Below are 20290 nucleotides of genomic sequence, written 5' to 3'. Positions count from 1 at the left end.
TGGGATGGGATTTATTTAACTCGAACGGGCTATTTCCATCAAATAGTAAATAAATTGTGCACTTTCAACAAAATATTGAAAAAGTGTTATCACAGTCGTCCTCATAATCAGAGTACATAACACTCAGAAAAACATTGACTTCTCTGACAGCTATTTTTATTTAGGAATCGTTTATAAAATAAGAGAAAACCTCTTGTGAAATGATATTTATTTTGATACAAACGTGACACAATAATATGAACTGTTGGGAATGGTATGCACTCATTTACTTAAAAGTAAAAATTCTTATACGTCAACCGTCCAGGTGAAGGATGGTAGGATACTAACAACGAATAATAAAAAAATGACTATTTAGAAATAATCTCAAAGTTTCATTTAAATTTACAATCAATTATAACGCTGCTAGTAAAGTGTATAAAATAAAATTGAAAATATAAAATATGTCATTAAAAAATAGAGCTCTGGCATTCATCATGTATAAATACTAAACGTACATACTAGAGTAACTAGAATTCTACTCACACACAACTTGTTAGTAATTATTAATATTAACGAAATCAATTCGCCATGTATTGTACTATGCATGATTTGAATTGTATGCACCAGTTACCCAGCTTTGATGTTATGTATTTGTAGTAACCTGAAAATCAAGAGAAAACCTATTTCATCATACAAAAACTAATCATGAGATATCGATTCTACTCTCATCAAACTCACTCAGCTTAAAAAATGAGTTCTTTACTAGCCAATCATGCACCTATGTTTTGAAAAGTTTCAGGGGTGTTTCATAAAGGTAGCATGATACACTTTTTTTGCTAAATGGTTTCAAAGCTGTTTAATGGCTTCGACAATCTTCGATTGTGAATTAAATCTGTTTCTAGTATTAATAGGAAAAACATTATTTCTTAAAATAATGTTTCATTTTAATTAATTTTATTCCTAATTATTTTTAGTTTTTAAAATACTTTATTTCTTACTTTTGAAATAAAGTATGACAACAATCCAAAACCTGTTTATTTAAACCAGATACAGAAGCTCATCTTATTAATAATGATTGCGAAAAGTTTCTTAAATTCAATGTCATTAATTTTTGACTCACATTATCTGAGATTGCCACATAGCAGGATTACACCAAGCCGAGTTTCACGTATTTCACAGATCATTGTTCACTATGAACCGATTACCTTCAGAATACTTGCCAGCATACCTGGATCTGCATTTTCCAAACATTCCTGCAAAAATCAATCATTTATTTAAAAAAAATGAAGTGTTCACCTCTCTTATAACCAACTCACAACTCATGAAATAATCCAACTAAATAATTAATCAAACTATGGAAAATTAATATTTGATATTTTATTAATCAGAGGCCGGCAGGATAGCTTCGCTCGGCTTATCCGCATTTTTCATTTCAGCTTGCTTCCTTCCGTCAATAAGTCAAAGGAGACTTTCAGGCTCAATTCAATCACCAGTTGTATTTGAATTATTTAGTGCAGGGTTGCAAAAATATTTATCAGAATTCATAAATATTCAGTCATTTTTTTATTAGAGACTTTGTTAAGATATAATAATTATTTCATTCAAGCTTAATAGTTCTTTGAAATTTGAAACAGGAATGATGTGGGGGAACTTAACAAACATATATATCTATATCTATATCTAAGTATGAATTAATCTACTTGAGACATGTAGATGAATGCATTGAAAACTCAACTTGTAAAAAGAAACCCTCTAATTTAGCACCACTAAACCTGTGCACACGTTAGTGTTTACCAAGTTCATTTGTTCCAGAAAACCCTGAAAAAGTTGTGTCTATGAGATAATGAGAATGCTGAAACATTTAGAAAACACCAATATTGATTTGAGCGTATCTTTGGCGAAGATACAACAAAGACAAGATATTTAATCTCAAAATGAGATATTTAAACCCTAGCTGAACCTCTGTACCCTATTTGAACGTTTTCTGTCAAATTGTTCTTGTAAAAACTATGAAAAAGCAGAAAAAATACCTATATTGAGCGTTATTTGGTCGTTAGGATATTTCAGATCCCTTTTGATACAAACTTTTTCACCTCAGCTAAACCTGTGTACCAAATTTAAATAAATATTTTCTATCAATTATTAAAAAAGTGAGAAAATACATAAAAACCCTCGAAAACCCCACCGATTTTAATTTTAAAGCCCTTTTGATATAGCATTTGTACACCTCAGATGAACCTGTTTACCAAATCTGAAAATTTTTTCTGAATTAGTTTTTTGAGGTGATGAGAAAACGCAGAAAAATACTGGAAAGCGCTGAAAACAGCTTATTTTGGGCGTATCTTCAGCGTAACCATAAAGTCATGTGAAGAAAACAATGTCTCCACTCTACCTGAACTTCTGTAGCAAATTTGAACATTCTCTCTCAATTAGTTCTTTAAAAATCTGAAAAAATGCTGGCTACCGCTTGAAAAACACTGTAAAAGCGCCAATATAGGGCGTATCTTTGGCGTAAAAGATACCACTTAAGAAAAAATTTCTAGACCCTAGCTGAATTTTTGTACCGATATTGAATATTCAATACCTCAGCTGAGCCTGTGTACTACATTTGAACATTTTTCGCCATTTATTAGTTCTTGAAAAAGCTGAGAAAACGCAGATTTTGGGCGTATCATGGAATTTTTTTCAAATCCGTTCTAAGTGCGTCTCTAGAAGGCCAACTGAACGAACATACATGACAAATTTTAACGTATTTGATCCAGTGGATATTTAGTTCTGTTGATTATCAATGAGTAATTGAATGAATCAGTGCCATTTCGCTTTTATACAGAGTGTGCCACGAAAGGTGTAACAGCCAAAAACCATGGATTCTAAATTAAATTTTTAAAAAAAATTTCCAGTAAAAATTATCTTATATCGACCTTAGATTTTTCGATTTTTCGATATTTTTAAAAGGCGTCAATAACTGGAAACCTATCAGTCAAAATCTAATTCCAAGGACATGGTTGGAAAGAGGAAGAAATTTCCAATAAGTTTCATATAATTTGTTTGACGTTTTTGAACTTTCTATGAGCGTTCAAACTTGATAAAAATACATTCGTTGAGTTCAAAGCCAAATTTTGAACAGTTTGAACACTCATAAAAAGTTCAAAAACGTGAAATAAAGAAACAAATTATATGAATCTTATTGGAAATTTCTTCCTTTTTGTGTAGTTGAGAAGTTGATATTGTGGTAATTATTCATATTGAATGAAAAAGACTAAGATATTGTCAAAAAAACACTGATTTACTGACATAAATCAGTGGTTTTTTGACAATATCTTAGTCTTTTTCATTCAAAATTTCTTCCTCTTTCCAATCATGTCCTTAGAATTTGATTTTGACTGATAGGTTTCCAGTTATTAAAGTTTTTCAAAAATATCGAAACATCGAAATATCTCGAAAACTAAGGTCGATATAAGAAAATTTTACTGGACATTTTTTGTTGAAAATTTAATGTAGAATCTATGGTCTTCGGTTGTTACACCTTTCGTGGGACACCCTGTTTAATATATAGATAGAAGATTGAAATTTATTTAAAAGAAATGTTTCAAATACAGTGAACTAGAATAAAACAATACAGACCTCTATGATCGTTGGAATCTCTGGAATGTGTTGGTAATGGAGTATAATTTGTATTGTCTTCCTCGCTTTCCTCCAATTTACTATTTTTCCTCACATTTGGCTGAAAATGAACAAAATTAGACGTTATTGCATATCAACTTTGAAATTACTATTCAGAAAACCCAACACTGAGATTGATTCTATTGCACAGATGAGAGTAAGATCACAAAAAATACTATCATTAGTCATTGCAAGGAAATTAAGATTTCATCTCATTTTGAAGATGTCTTACAATGCTCTACAATTTCAAACAATGGATAGATGACTAAATAATTTTGTCAAAAATCATTATGAGTGAAATAATGGGATTGGAATTCCTGGTGACCTGAATAATATACCTATTTATTTTTTTTAATCGTTGAATTTTTCAATAACACGAGGTAAAATATTACTGGAAAGTATTGTATGGTGAGGAATTAGTTCTGTAGTGATGAATCAGTCAAAACTTCCAACTAAATTAATATCTTCTGGAACAAGGATAACCCAATTGACAACGCATGATGTTAAATGAAAAGGCATATACTGACAAATATTTGGCATTATCAAGTGGTTTGAATAATCTCACCACTCCTATATTATAAAGTATGTTTTGAAATAAATCAACAAATGAAGCAAATGTCTGAAATGGAGATGGTAAGTTAGCACTTTTTCACCTTTGATCAGTTCGAATTCATCATATATTTCAAGTAACGAGAATAATTTTGAATAATTTATTTGCAATTGCATAATATTATCACTGAATGTCACACAAAACTTACCTCTTTCTCAATCGATAAATATTTTCTAGTAGAATTAATACTCTTTAGCCAATTGAACATTTTCTATTAAGAAGTGAATATTGCAACTGTACTAACTTATAAACTGCGAAATAGAGACCATCTTTAGATCCCTATTTTCAATCGACACATGAAGACATCACGCAATTTAACAGAAATAGTCAATGAGACAAGATCAAGTTGAAGGATTACGCTGAACAGAGCACTACGTCAACAAACTTACAATTTATTGATGTTGTGTAAGTTCTATTTGAACAATAACTTATTTGCACAGATGGTAACTCGAACGTCAGATCGAGGGAATAAAGAAGCTCAGGCATTTCTTCGACATTCAATCAAAACATGATCGATGAACAATTGATATAACTAATATATTTACTACATGATTCAATAGATATCCATTTACTCCAAAGTTAGTAGACAGTCTACTAACTTTGCATTTACTCAACTCTCAAATTTCTGGCTATTCACATCTGGGCAAGTTCCATAACTCTTCACTAATTAAAATCACCAACATTCAATATTGTATTCCCGACTCAAATTTCAACTTTTAGAGACAAACACTAAACAGAATTTTGCTGCTTGGCAGCAAAATAAATTTAATTTATTACTAATATTGAAGAGTTTGTTTGATTATTAATTATTATTAATCTGTAGACGAATAATAATAATATTCCATTTATAGATTTGTTCGATTATCGAATTAAATAACAGGAATTCAATTATTTTCGTAATGAGCTTCTTGTATACATTATAAGAAATGATAATATAAAAAGCTCACGTTTTTGGAAATATAAATTTTATAATTTGAAAAACATGCTTGCAAGACAAAATTTCACCAAAAGTTCTGCTAATCATAAGACAGAATAATTTGTAAAATATTCTTACATTGGGACGAACAATCTTCATGAATTTGCCTCGTCTGGCAGCTTCTTCTCTTTCCTCGTCAGTTACTGCTTTCGAATCAAGAAACTGCAGATTTGGCAAGCAATGAAGAACGTAATAACTGAAAAACATTCAAGAATCAAGAACAGTTTGAATGTCAAACACTTCTGGTCTTAACAAATTTCAAACAACTTTTTTGCAAGTGTTAATATCAAGTGAGATTGTATCCAAGTGTGACCAATAGATACCATAATTGAAACTTTTTTGGCATTAAAGCTTTCTGTCTTGAAATTCAGTGATTAAATATTATTTTAGAATTGAAAAATGATAAAACAGTATGTTCTTTATACGTTTCATTCCAATCATAGCTTTTCAAACTATGACATTGAAAAGAACATTTCATTGTCTTAATGAATGTAAAAATCGATTCTACTCAAAATCAAAAGTAGGATTACTTACTCATTTACTAGCATGGAGGCATTCTCATTCATTGAATTTGGGGCACGCATCATTATGTATACTAGTTAATACATTACTTAGTAATGATTTTTGAGCAAGTGCATCTATTATTATTTCTGTATAGACCATCAGATTCAGGTGAATCAACCATAAATTGCAATACAAATGGCATGAAAAACTAGCATGCCTTATTATTGATTCTCTATTAGTTTTCCTACGAGAATTAAAATGCAATAGAAGTGAATGATTCTTCCGGTCCATCATTGATAGATGACCTTTAATCAATCTTTCAAACATTAAATAGTAATTTATCATAGGCAATATTTGTCCATGATAAACCACCGTCTATGTTGGTAATATGAATAGAATCAATACTATAGTATTGCTAATGAGATTAATGGAATGCATAATGATGAAAGCAATTAAATGATTCAGTTAATACCTTAATATTGGAGAGAATATTCAACAGTTTTCCATTTTCAATCATTCTATGATTATATTTTCATGTTATTAAAGTATAAATAAATGAATAAACTCTCGTCAATTAATTATGTTACGTTAATCAGGCACAATACATACAATACAGGAAATATTATTTGTTTGGGCCTAATCAATTTTTACAAAGATAATACTCACCGATAGCGTTGATAATCCTCCTCGTCTTTCTCTGCGCATGATAGTTGGTTCGGACAAGCGATATTTCCCAGAAGACTGAGATATCGAAGATTAGGCAGATTACTTTCAATTTTTCTCATCAACAGATCTAAATCAGTTATCTAGAAAGAGAAAATAGAAGTAACATTAAGGGAACTCAAATATCAATAAATATGATTCACTCCTGAAAAAACTAAATTCTGCAGCTTTTCTGGTGTCGAGGTTATCTAGTATGCTGGATCGAGAGGCAGTTGTCACTGCTTACCAAGGTTACTTTGAGCCTCTACTGTCCTATGGGATATTTCTTTGGGGGGCTCAGGAAACTCGCTGTCGGTTTTTAGGGCTTAAAAGAAAATGATTCGGATTATATTTAGAAAGCCACAAAGATCCTCATGCCGTTCCCTCTTCCGATCAGCAGCAATACTGACTGTCCGTGCTCTTTATATATACTACTTATCTATCTTTGCCTTCAAATACAAGACAAATTGGACAACAGGGTCAAATATCCATAGATCCAGAGGAGCATTGAGAATTGAACCGCATAGAACGACCTTTTACAAATCTAGCTGCTTACAGCATATGGGTAAAAAAGTATCTAATTCGTTGCCGAACCACTTGAAAGAGGCTCAAACACTGACAATTTTTAGAACACGACTAAATAGCTGGTTTAAAAAGTTGGTAAAAAGCGAGCCCAGTGTCCCTATAGCTGGCAATCCCTAATAAACTGATTGGAGAAAAACAAAATATAACTGGAAAAATATATTAAGACTCTCGTGTTACTTTCGAGTATAATGTTTATGTTTCTAGATTTTATTGATGACTGTTTCTATATAGGATTGGACTGTAACTGACATATTATTTATTAGCTTTTAAATTATATTTTCACTATTTTCAAAAATGATCAAGTCCAACTTTGTACATGAATGTTTAAATGTTTTTGAGTAATGTTTAATTTATAATATTTCCAATGTGTCAATGCTTACTGTGTTTTAGCCTGTGACAAATACAATAAAATGAATTGAATTGAATCAATAAAAATAAATAATATTTTTAGTAGTCCTTCATGATTCCTTGAATAATCTCTTTTGCTGACTAAAAGAGTCATTCATATGCTAGGAAGAATCTGTGTGGGTGTTCTAAATAGTTAAGAAAGTGATAACAGTGTCAGTATTCGATCATTATGAAATGACGTTAACAATATTAAATTATTTTCTGTGAATGACGTACATTGTTTTTGTTGAGCGACAACGTATGGAGGAGGCTGCTCTGCGGCAGGTTGATGGAGTCACTCAATTGATTGTTGTCCAGTATGAGCTCGGTTAGGTGAGGGAAGTTTCCAATTTCTTGTAATGAGGTGAGACTGTTGTAGCTCAAATCCAACGTCTGCACTCTGTCGCCATACAGCTTTGCAAGCACCGGCGGAATTCTTCTAACGTCTTGTCCTATATAGCTCAGCTGAAACAATGCAACATATACTAATTAAGAAATAGGAAGTCAAGAATTTAATTATGCTTCAATGAAGGAAAAGTTTTTTAATGTATAATGAAAACACAACACAACTGTAATGTTTTTAAAGCCATTCAATTTTAGTAGAGTGGATTTATTATTTAATAAACAATGAAGGTACCATGACTATAGTGAGGTCCACGATATAATGGCGGTGAAGAAAGATAGAACAACTTTATTTATTTTCGTTTAAAATAATCAATTACATTTTATTAAGCAAGAAATTATATTTTTCAATAATTTCATAATAAATTTTCATAATTAAGATGAAATATTTTCTTAATTAATTATTAATTCTACATTGTTAAAAGAAGATCTGGCAACAGAGCAAAGCGAGAAAGAGATAGCGCTATTCGCTTTGTTGAATGATAGACAAGGATAGCAATACCATTGCTAATCCAACACTGCCATTATAACGTGGACCTAACTATAGAATTGAGAGGTGTAATCGTCAGTCACATTGTAAATGTCTAATAATAAGTTCTCAATCTGAAATGGCTGGATAATGTTTCTCAAATTCAAGAAAATACAAGATCAAACAAAATAAATGTGAAATTCCGGTTTTTACAAGAATCTATAAGTTCTCCTAAATAATCGGACATTATATGGATTAAGCCAATGTAAAAGCATGAATTGCAGCGGAAATTGGAGGTGAAGCGAGATTATAATCTTTCCACAAGTAAATGTGGAACTTTATTTTTTTTTCCCAATGTTGGTTTTTCAATTATCAATCATACCTTTTTTGAATAATCGTTTCATTCTGCGATGATGAATAATATGACTATTCGATACATCCGAGCTCGTAAATAAAAGAATATGAATTACTGAAACAAATATACAATGAACCATACCTTTGACCAAGTCTGCTGTTTTGCACTATTACATTTGACTGTGAAGCAGGTATGAGATAGAATAGTATCTTTTTTACTGGCGGCAAATGCTAAGCTGTGCTTAGGGGATCTAATTTGTTTACCAAATACCGAAGTTTTGGAACTAAGCTCAATTGACAGAATATATTTATATGAAAATTGAATCATTACTGCACTATTCCACAATTTATTATTTTTTTCATAAGTAGATACTCAAAAAAAGATTAATATTGTATTCTCCATTGACCGAGTTCATATTCCTCCTAGAAACTGATAGATAGTTCAACAACAATTCTTGTCAATACGTAATATTCAATAGCACTTTTTAAATTGACGAATTTAGTTCTAGATTAATTATTGAGTAAGACGAATAAGAAATGTATTTGCAAGAAAGCTTTTTGACACAATCTATCAGCACAACACATCAGGAAGGAAAAAGTATCTTTCATTGATTTTGCAAGAAGTAACATTGTTATTCAGAATATCTGCTCCGATCTGAAAATCCGATTAATTCAATTTGAACATTCACTATTTCAAAAACCTGTAAACTTCCCGAACTATAATTTTAGTGAACACTAAACCATCACATATAATTGAATAGTGATACCAGTAAGTTGGACGTTGAAAAACTAAACATCAAATTGTATTCGAAGTTATGAACTGCTTGCATAATACTGAAAGCGCAGCACACATGAAACCTCATAACTGTTCATTCCTTTGGAGGGGAGAAGCACAAAACAGACAAACATTGGAAGAGGCCTACTTCTAAGTAGTAGAAAGGAATATTATATTTTGGAAATTCATGATAAAAAACTGAACTCCTTCATCAGTAGATTCTAAATGACTAGTGTTGCATAACCATCGCCATCACACTGGTGAGTTAGGAGATTGATTTCATAGCGAGTACTGGAAACCATCGGATGCTAGGTTCTATCGAATTTCATGTAGGCCTATAGTGTAGTATTGTATAAAATATTATCTCAATTACTGTGGAATTGAGTACGTGTGATTATTTTTACAGTGAATTATGGAATTCGATGAGTTTGAAGTTCAAATTGAAGCCGTTTAGAGTTTATGAATTAATTTGTGTAGTATGCGAGTTGTCTTTCTAATTGTTTCATATCGTCAATCAAGATTGAAGAGGGAGAAAAAACTATGATAAAAGTATGAAAATTGAAACAACAATAAATTGCATTGAGATAGGAATAACGTTAAGAAAAAAATTTTGTTTTAAAAATTACATTATTAGTGGGAAATTTTCAAAAATTATTGATAGCATGATAAAATTAGTTGAAATGTTAAAAATCATTAGTCAATTCGCTCATTACAGACGCACAAAACAATACTAAAGTTTAAGCTGGAAGTAAAAAAGTGAACAGCAAATAGACGTATACGATCTTTTTGGAAAATCGGATGAAATATGATGAAAAAATATTCATTTTGGAGGAAATCAGTGGACTACTGAGAAAAAAATTAGCAAGGTCCAAATAATGAAACAATATCAAGAGAAATGAAATGAATCCAAGATCTGTGAAGTCTGTAGGGCTTACTCAATTTTTTGTTGTATTGAAACTTATTGCATTGTATAAAGAAAGCAAAATAATCCTGATGTCTTAATTTATATTTATTCAATTGTTAATATTATATGTTAGGATGGGACATCAAAGACCCTTCATTGGAGATGATTCCAATTATTGCCTTCAAATTAGGTAGAGAGGTCAATTTTAAAAATTATCAAGTAATATTTATGAGGAAAGGTTGTCTTCGAAGGCAGAACTATTCACAATTGCACATTTATGATAAGCGCAGTGCTTCCGTTTTCCCGTTGGTGGATTTTTCAAGATAGCTCTGCTATGGTAACAGACAGTTTTGATCTGCAAAGTCATTTTCCAGATTTATTTATCTGATTTCATATTCGATTCCATTCTGAACAATTCTTTGGGAGAAAGTTCCGGTATCCTCAACATTTCCATATTTATTACAGGCAGTAATACTAATAGTTCTGTGAACAGTAGACCTCACGCAGTATTCTCATCCACAAGTACCTGATTGAAACTATAAACCTTATGAAAACACAGCAATAGACTGGCTTCTCTACACATCTGTGTAATCACTTGTCAGCTGATTTATGATGAATAATTATTCTATAGTCTGATTTTAACTTTAATATTGGCGTATGAAGGAGGCTCCTTTTTCCTTTTATATTATCCTTGAAATGCAAAATTTCCAAAAACCTTGTATATACGTCGACGCGCAATTAAAAAAGGAACATACCTGTCAAATTTCATGAAAATCTATTACCGCGTTTCGCCGTAAATGCGCAACATATAAACATTAAGAGAAATACGAAACCGTCGACTTGAATCTTAGACCTCACTTCGCTCGGTCAATGATAACGAAGATATTGTTACCATTTTCAAGTCCGTACCTTCAAGGATTATTTAGATACAAGATTTTCTAATTGTTAGGTTTGGCATAGGCCTAATATGGAGGAAAAATGTGATTTCCACTGCAAACCGTACTTTTCTCCCTTTTTCCAATGACGCTCCAGCCGTAGAAAATGAACTTACAGCCCTCAACTTGATCCCATTTTTAAGCTTTGGGAATAATCTACAACACAGCCTCAGTTGTAGTAGGTTATGTCCACTGTCAATACATTTACAGAGTGGAAGTGAATTCGTCCCTGAAAAATGTATGTTTCAAGTTTCTGGAGTTATATTAATCATGGAGAGAGAAAATGGAATAAGATTAATCTCACAAATGTTATATTTTGGGTAGTTATGAACGGTTTGGTGGTAGAATCGATCCGAAATCCCTCACTATAACTGAAAAGCGATAGTTATTTATTTATTTATTTATTCTTACAAAAATCTAGGAGTGCAACAGGAATAACAGCCCAAACGCACTCATGAATACAGGAAATACATTATTAAAAATTATTACAAAAAAATTATATAAAAATACTAGAAAAGTGATAAAAGAGAATGATTAAAATGGTACATGTGAAAAACAGACAAGAAAAATAGTATTATAGCTACTTTGAGAAAAAAAAGATTAATGATAATGGTAAATGATAATACTGAATTTTGATTATTCAATAAGATCAATCATAACCACATAAAATAACAACATAATAACCTATGTATTACATACGGTTAATTCTAAGAGAAGTGATAAAAGAACCAGAGAAAAAAGGGAGCTAAAGGGAAGTGGAAAAAATATTAAAAGTTAGTGGAAAAAGGGTGACCATGGAGAGAACAAAGAAAAGGCCATTGTGAACCAGAGTAAATTAAGAACAACAGGTCTATATTACTCTTCAATTGAAGAATGGTGACATTTTTCTCTTGAAGCTCCATTTAGACAAGGAGAAGAGATCCACCTGATCATCACAGCAGAGGAATATACGAGGAATACGATTCATTGTTGAGTAATAATGACCAACCGTGTTACATCTACAGATTGAAAACTCTTGCCAATTACGATTATTAAAGTTATGAGGAACTTTTGTCAGTAATAACCGCCATTTTGAATTTATCAATTATGAAAAATATGTTGTTTGCTTTCATCATCAATATTCTTATTTGGCTAGTTGTAACAAAGATATTAAGACCATTTTCAAATCTTTATCATGAAGTGGTCCTGAAAAAATCAGCGATTTTAAAGTTCAGATTTTAATTATAGTTACTTGACTCAGCGGCTAGAATGTCATCATAAAAAATCATAACTACAGAAAAAACCTTGAAATAAACGGGAATAGATGATAAATTCTATTTGGAAGAACTTTTTTGGTAATTTATATCCAAGAATCATCATTGAAAGTAGTTATTCGGAAAAAATACTCTTGAAAAATGAAATTTTTTTGAAAAAATTCATTTTTGTCGGTTAAAATCATGTTTTAGATGGAAATGTGTAATAACAAAATATGTAGAATAGTTCATTGTGATTCGATTCGACTAGAGGTCTCTATCATCGTTGGTAACCATTCTATGACCGTTTTAATAAAAAAACTCTGGATCCGCCATTTTGAATTGGCCATCACTCGGCTCAGTTGCGACCCCCAAATGCGCATCAAGTGCTTCGGATATCCTGAAGTACCCTGGAATCAGAATATTTGTGTCTGTTTCAATCTTCACGAACTTGCCCATGAAATACCTCAAGTAACCCTACTAGCGAAGAAAACATAAACAACAAAAAATCGGAGATACAAAAACCAAACCTCCAAAAATGTTGCTTGGATCCTTTTGCTGTGATGACGCATTAATGTATGTCGACACGTGTATCATGCATGTTCTATCGTTAGTGGCCAGCCTAAGCAACAAATTTGATTCACAAGCTTTGAAAATTGGAAAATTCAAAATTGAATTTGAAAAATACGATATTAATGAAACAACGAACCTAAATAGTATAAAATAAAGAGTTATCAACTCTACCAAACAAAATTATTACTAATATAGCCTATTTTATATTTATATTTTGAATCTAACAATGGAAGGAAATTTACAATTTATCTGTTTAGGCCTATACCTCCTTCTTCATCTATTACCCACACTTGTAGGATCAATGGCGTCATGTTATAAATAGAATACCCAAAAATATAAACACAAATAATAATTGATCAAGATGGCAATGGTCAGTTGAAATCAAAACTCATCATTCAAGGCCATTCTCTTCTACTTAATGACAATTAGTATAGCCAGATAGAATTTCAGACAGGTCATCGTTCAGAAATTCCTGAAGATCGTAGGGCCTTGTCTCTCAGGAAACCGGTCACAGCTCTCTCGAACAAGGTGAGGTCCAACTGCTTCACTCCTGCAGGAAGTCTGTTGAAGTAGCGTAGTTCTGAACTCCTATAGCATACCCGCGTTCTATGGAGGCGCACCCTGGAGACATCAAAACAGCTCTCGATGCCTAGTGTTGAGGTGATGCACATCAATACGAGTTAAAAAAAATTGTTCTACTTGACGCTGAGAAGGAGAAAGTGACTGAATACTGTTTGACAAAAATGGGCTGGCAATGAGCAAGATGATCGCTTGTAGTAAAGATCCTGGCAGCCCGTTTTAGCAGCTTAAGTATGTCCACAACTTTGGGAAGACCATAGAACGATAGAAGAAATGGAAGTGGAAAAGTGCATGATACACCATGACTAGATACGCCTCCGCCACATGTTCCCCCAGCTTGAGCAAAAGGAAAATAATTCGAGACAGTATCTTGTTCAATTGCTGAATGTGGCTGGACCAGCTAAAATGTTTTTGAGTTTGTTCACCGAAAAAAATCAATGGAGATAAGTTGGATAAATATATTTCCCCAAAGGTTGGTAAACCTTTTATTCTATAAGTTTTAATAAATAGAAAACAATCCGTAATACTGTAGTAATCAAATACAATTAAATGGTAAAAATAAATAGCAGTAAATGAAACATGGTATAAGTTAAGTAAGTTTGTTTGTTAGGAGAGGTGGATGCTAAGAGTGCAGCAAAATTACTTGGCGAATGTAACTTTCAAATTCAGCTTTAGGCTTAGGCTACCTGTTTGTGCGGCACAACATAGAAATGAATTATCAAGTTTAATATGTGGGAAAATTTCCAATGAAATACAAAGGTCTAGGGTACAGTTATAAGTGAGCACTCAGATAATCTGAACTATATATTATTAATATTGTCTTTTAAAAGTAATCATGATAAAGCGTTCATCAGTCTAATCATTAAAATAATTTTGAGAAAACTATAGTGGTCTGTAAAGAGGGACAATTTTATCTTCCGGTATCTGTAAGCATACCCATGATATCTTATTTACACTAGTAGAGCAATATTATTTTATTCTTACCCTGTTAACCGAAAATGAAATGGCTCCTGAAGTCTTGAAGGTTTCTTTATCCATTGTCAAATAAAGTTATGTTGATTATTTCATTAACATAATACTTATGTTCTCTAATGTTCTTCTTATTTGACGTCAAATAGAGCACAAAGCAAGATTTTATTGACAAATTTCTACATTTGGAATTTTGAGAGCAGTTACGTAATGCACTCTCCACAATCATAGTTATCATTTTGAGGTTATGTTTTTCAGTTTGTTGACTGTTGAGAGACCACTCTCGGTCTCAGTCAGCACCGTATCGCGCATGCGTTAGTAACGGTTTTTTCCCGTTCCATTCAGTCAGTTCTTTAAATGTAACGTTCTTTGTGATGATGGTTACCGAGCACTGTAACTGGAGCCAATCGTCATTCTATTTTTGATGATGATATTATCCAATGATGATTTATCACTGAATTCAATATATTATTATTTTATTTAATGAAAGAAAGGGTACTTTTGAAAAATAAAATTAATAAAATATAACGGTTGTTATTTAACTGATGTTAAAAAAAACTATAACTAAGTCAACATATTGTCATTTCAAAGCAAAAAACCTTACCCCCTAACCATCCCTTTTACATTTAAAACATCAACAAACATAACACTTTTAGTGAAAACATCTAATCCCTTCCAGCATATTATTGCAATTTCAAAGCAAAATCCTAACCTAACCTCATGGAACATAATTAAATATAACCCAAAAAAATCTAACCACTAACCCCTAACCCTTTCACATTTGATAATTTAGATTTCAAAGCAGAATCCTAACCCCCTAACCTATCCTTTCACCTTTGAAACATCAAAAAACATAGCTCTACCTGGCACCTGCCCCTTCTAGCATATTGCAATTTCAAAGCAAAAACCTAACCTATTCTGATAGAACATTATTGAATATATCCTGAATAAAACCTAACCCCTGACCCTTTCACATTAAATACTTTAGATTCATTTGTCACCTTCAGAACGAAACATAAACATGTGGTTCATTTCATGAACATGTTCACAAACATGTGATTCTAAACAGAATCCTAACCCCCTAACCTATCATTTCACATTTGAAACATCAAAAAACATAACTCTACCTGGACCCTAGCCCCTTCTAGCATATTGCAATTTTAAAGCAAAAACCTAACCTACCCTAATGAAACATAATAAATATAACCTTAATAAAACCTTACCCCCAACCCTTTTACATTTAATACTTTGAATTTATTCGTCATCTTTAGAACAAAATATAAACATGTGGTTCATTTTCTAGAGCTGAGCATATCCATTTTATGATGTGTAAGTTGAATCTTGCCGACACGCAAACAGCTGGTATAGTGAGGTCCACGTTGTAATGGCAGAGTAGGAAGATAGGAGAAAAGGGTTGTCAGATCTCAGCCTTGCAACCAAAACAGCTGATACTGGTAAATTTGATGAATTTAACTGTTCATTATTTTTGAAAATAGTTAATCATATTTTATTTTTCAAATATATTTCTTTAAGATGTGATAATAAATTCTCATTATTGAGATGAAATATTTTGTCAATCAGTTGAATTTCTACATTGTTGATAAACGATGTGGCAACATCGCAATGCATGAAAGAGATAGCACAATCTGCTTTTTTAAATGATAGACAAGGATAGCAATACCATTGCAAATCATAAACTTCCATTATAACGTGGACCTCACTATAGATACTCAAAGAATACTTTTGAATAACTATGTGATAACTGTGACCGTTGCTGGCCGTTACTCTGTATCTGAGACAAAGAGAAGCTGCTAATCCAACAGGAGCAATCCGACTCGCGTCTCTCAACAGCAGCTTCTCTTTGTCTCAGAAACAGAGTAACGGCCAGCAACAGTCACAGTTATCACATAGTTATTCAAAAGTATTCTTTGAGTATCTATAGTGAGGTCCATGTTATAATGCTAGTATTATTCATTGGATAATAATATCATCAATTCATCATCAAAATGGAATGACGGCTCCAGTTACGGTGCTCGGTAACCATCATCACAAAGAACGTTATATACAAAGATCTGACTGGATGGAACGGGAAAAAACCGTTACTAATGCATGCGCGATACGGTGCTGTCTGTGACCGGGAGTGGTTTGTGTAGGATTGCTCCTCTAGCATAGAGGAATATGCGCATGCACTGGTAACGTATTTGCTGGAGCAGTACCGTTAATTGTGATAACTGTTACTAAGCTGTGACTGGCATTCAGTCACTTCCAGCATACTAGTAGTTCTGTGAACAGTAGACCTCACGCAGTATTTCATCCACAAGTATCTGGTGTCACCTGTTCACCGGCTCCAGACATATTTGTGATGTATGCAATGAATAATTCACTTGTCAGCTGATCGATTATGAATAGTTCTATAGTCTGATTAATCCTATCTTCATATTGAACCACACAAACTTCCTATGCATATTAATAGACCAGAAGTTCTGTGAACGGTAGACCTCACACAGTATTCTCATCCACAAGTACCTGATTGAAACTATAGACCTTATGAAAATACAGCAATTATAGACTGGCTTCTCCACACATCTGTGTAATCACTTTTCAGCTGATTTATGATGAATAATTGACTATAGTCTGATTTTTACTCTAATATTGGTGTATGAGGAGGCTTCTTTTTCCTTCTATATTATCCTTGAAATGCAAAATCTCCAAAAACCTTGTATATACGTTGACACACAATTAAAAAAGGAACATACCTGACAAATTTCATGAAAATCTATTACCGTGTTTTGCCGTAAATGCACAACATTTGAACATTTAAACATTAAGAGAAATGCCAAACTGTCGACTTCAATCTTAGACCTCACTTCACTCGGTCAACAAGAATCTGAACTGGCATGCTCACACAGATTACCTATGTAAAACACTGTCGTCAGCAGTCTATGTAATCAGACTTTTTGCCTCACTGAGAGTTAACAGGATTGAGCACTGCAGAGCCCTATTCTTAAAATAGAACATCCTCACAGTTATATCATTGTTCATCCTGGAATCTATTACCCAGATGAAGAAATCAACTCAAGTTCTCAGATCAGACCGATACAGTTATAACACTAGAAAAAGACAGAACATATACCTCCCATAGCACAGACTCCAGAAGTACAGTAGGGCTCCTATGTACACTGGACCTAACCTCTACAACCATCTTTCATCTAGCCTAAAAAATATCCAAGACAGGGAAGCCTTCATCAGGAAACTAAAGAACTACCTAAGCAATACAACATAAAACTCACTGAGTTTGATCAATTATTGGCATTTAAAATCAAGAATTTAACCTCCTAACCTACCCTTTTACCTTCGAAACATTTATAAACAAACCTCAACCTGGACCCCAACCCCTTCCAGCATATTGCGATCCCCAAACAAGAACCTAAACCCCAACCCACTCTTTTACCTACTAATAAACATAACCCAACATGATCCCAACCGGCATAATTACACTAAAATTAAAATAAGATGATTTCTCCAGCATACTTAATGGCTACACTTGTAGATTCGTTCACTGGTTCACACGTTCACGGACTCACGGTGTGGAGTGCGCATGCATTCAAAATGGAAACGAAGTAACAGTTTTTTTTCCAAGTAGCAGGTAACAAACTGCTCTAACAATACTCAAACAGATGATACACCTGCACAGTAGATAGGAGCAGTTCTACAGAGAGACCCACCAGGGTTGGTACAAGTCATTTGATGACAACCGACTGACCTTGATCAAGTTGAACAGATCGAACGATTTTTATCGTTCCAGGATTCCACTCAAACCTGGAACAATAAATTTCTGGAGCAATAGAAATTTGTTTTTAAATGTAAATAATATGCTAGAAGTGACTGAATGCCTGACTGTCTCAGACAGCACCGTAGTACGCATGTGCTAATAGCGGGTTTTTTCATATCATTCAGTCAGTTCTTTGAATGTAACGTTCTTTGTGATGACGGTTACCGAGCACTGTGACTGGAGCTGGCAGCCAACAGTATTTCCAGGACCTCCTAAATACCTAATACTTAAATATTTAGGAGGTCCTGGTATTACACTATTGTGGCCGGGACACACATAACCGCACCGAGCCCGCGCCGCGGTACGGCCGAGTGTCGGACGAACTATATGGGGAGTGAGAAAACAAAATAATGCTTTCAAACGTGTAGGGACACATAATACCAGATCGCGTCAGCACCGTCACCGTATTTGTTGCCCGAGCCGTGCCCGCGCCGTCACCGACTAGTTCAGTTCACTTTTTGATGGTGACGGTGTGAGCTCGTTTAACATTGAGAGTGAAAAACTTATTGAAGAGATACAGAGTTTTCCAGTTTTTGTACGATCAAAGTGATAAGAAATATGGTTGAATGGAAAAATAAGTTAAACCAAAAGTAAAAGTATAACCAAATAATAAGTTAAGCCAAAGGTATAATAGACAGAATATAATAAATAATAAAATAAACAACAAAAAGTATAAAAGAAGGAACCCGTGACTATGTCTTGAATTTTAAATTTAGAACTAATTACATTTAAATACATAAGACAGAGGATAACAATTTTATTGCTGATATATATTTCCGATACATGACTGATGCCCGGTTGCAGAGTCGTTACATAAAATCAAACATAGCTATGTGAGAAATAGTTTTAAATCACTGACATAAATGGTTGGTCGTTGCACAGTCGTTTGCCAAAGCCCATTTAGCTATATCTCGAATTAGTATCACATATAAGTCACAGTGCAGCTCTATTCACTTTTTCCCGTACATTTCTGTACATGCTTCTATCCAACCAATGTCTTGGCATCGGGGAAAGTTTCAATCAACATCACTGTGAACAGACCTAGAAGACCTCACATGAAATTGATAAACAATATGGCGACTCTTTACTTTTGGCGAGATTTCTCACCATATTTAGCGTTTTGGAGGTTATAAACAACTTAAAAAAATATATGAAGAGAAATAGTTATTTGTATTTCTAGATTGAAAAGTGCTGTTTTTTCTCCCTGAGGGTAAAGTTTGAAGCCCAAGGCGAGGCTGAGGGCAACAATTTTCCTGAGGGAGAAAAATCATTTTTCACTTGTGATATACACAACATTTTTCCTCCACCTACATTTTTATAAAAACTGCAAATAAAATAATTTTTAAAAACGTATGTGACCAAACAATGTGCTACAGCATATTCTAAACCGTGAACAGCTGGGCTGGCTAATCACAGTTCTCTGCCAACAGTGCTATGCGCTATCTGTCGGCAAAAGTTGTAACAACAATGGCCACCACAACTGCAACTAAGATGAAGTTCCCGTTTCCAATTTGATTAGTTAATAAGAAATATTCGTTGGCTGGTATTTTGAATAACGTGGAATATAAAAAATATTTATACAGTTTTTAGTATAGTGATATGTAGTTTGTAATAATTTTAGCATACAAACATGAATTTCATATATTGATCAAAATAGGCTGAGGTATTGAATTTAGTTGGTTTAATAACTACTCTATAATTATGCTTCCTCATCTGAGCTTAGACCTTCTAACCTATTTCAAATGTACGTTTTTATAATAGAGATGCTTCCCATGTTATTTCAATTCAATTTCAATTTCATTTATTGCCAATTAGAATATTCAAAACATATTACAAAATCTTTATAATATGACATATCAT

General features: G+C 33.0%; 1 protein-coding gene across 2 annotated transcripts; it reads right to left on the bottom strand.

Annotated features, from left to right (window-relative positions):
• Positions 1-191: 191 nt before the first annotated feature.
• LOC111050788 (leucine-rich melanocyte differentiation-associated protein) lies at positions 192-14826 on the bottom strand. 2 transcript variants are annotated; one of them, XM_022337149.2, is made up of 7 exons: positions 14614-14826; positions 7644-7871; positions 6399-6538; positions 5307-5424; positions 3604-3703; positions 1100-1232; positions 192-640 (listed from the first exon to the last, which is right to left on the bottom strand). In XM_022337149.2, the coding sequence occupies exons 1-6, from the start codon at positions 14665-14667 to the stop codon at positions 1153-1155; spliced, it is 720 nt and encodes a 239-aa protein (XP_022192841.2). In that variant the 5' UTR covers positions 14668-14826; the 3' UTR covers positions 192-640; positions 1100-1152. The 2 variants fall into 2 exon arrangements, with proteins under 2 accessions (XP_022192841.2, XP_022192840.2); XM_022337148.2 differs by lacking the exon at positions 14614-14826 and adding an exon at positions 8774-9462.
• Between the last annotated feature and the right edge of the window lie 5464 nt (positions 14827-20290).

This window comes from Nilaparvata lugens, chromosome 2 (assembly GCF_014356525.2).
Source record: "Nilaparvata lugens isolate BPH chromosome 2, ASM1435652v1, whole genome shotgun sequence".
Lineage (NCBI taxonomy): Eukaryota > Metazoa > Arthropoda > Insecta > Hemiptera > Delphacidae > Nilaparvata > Nilaparvata lugens.
Note: the sequence above shows the minus strand (reverse complement) of the source record. Positions and strands in the feature narration are given on the sequence as shown.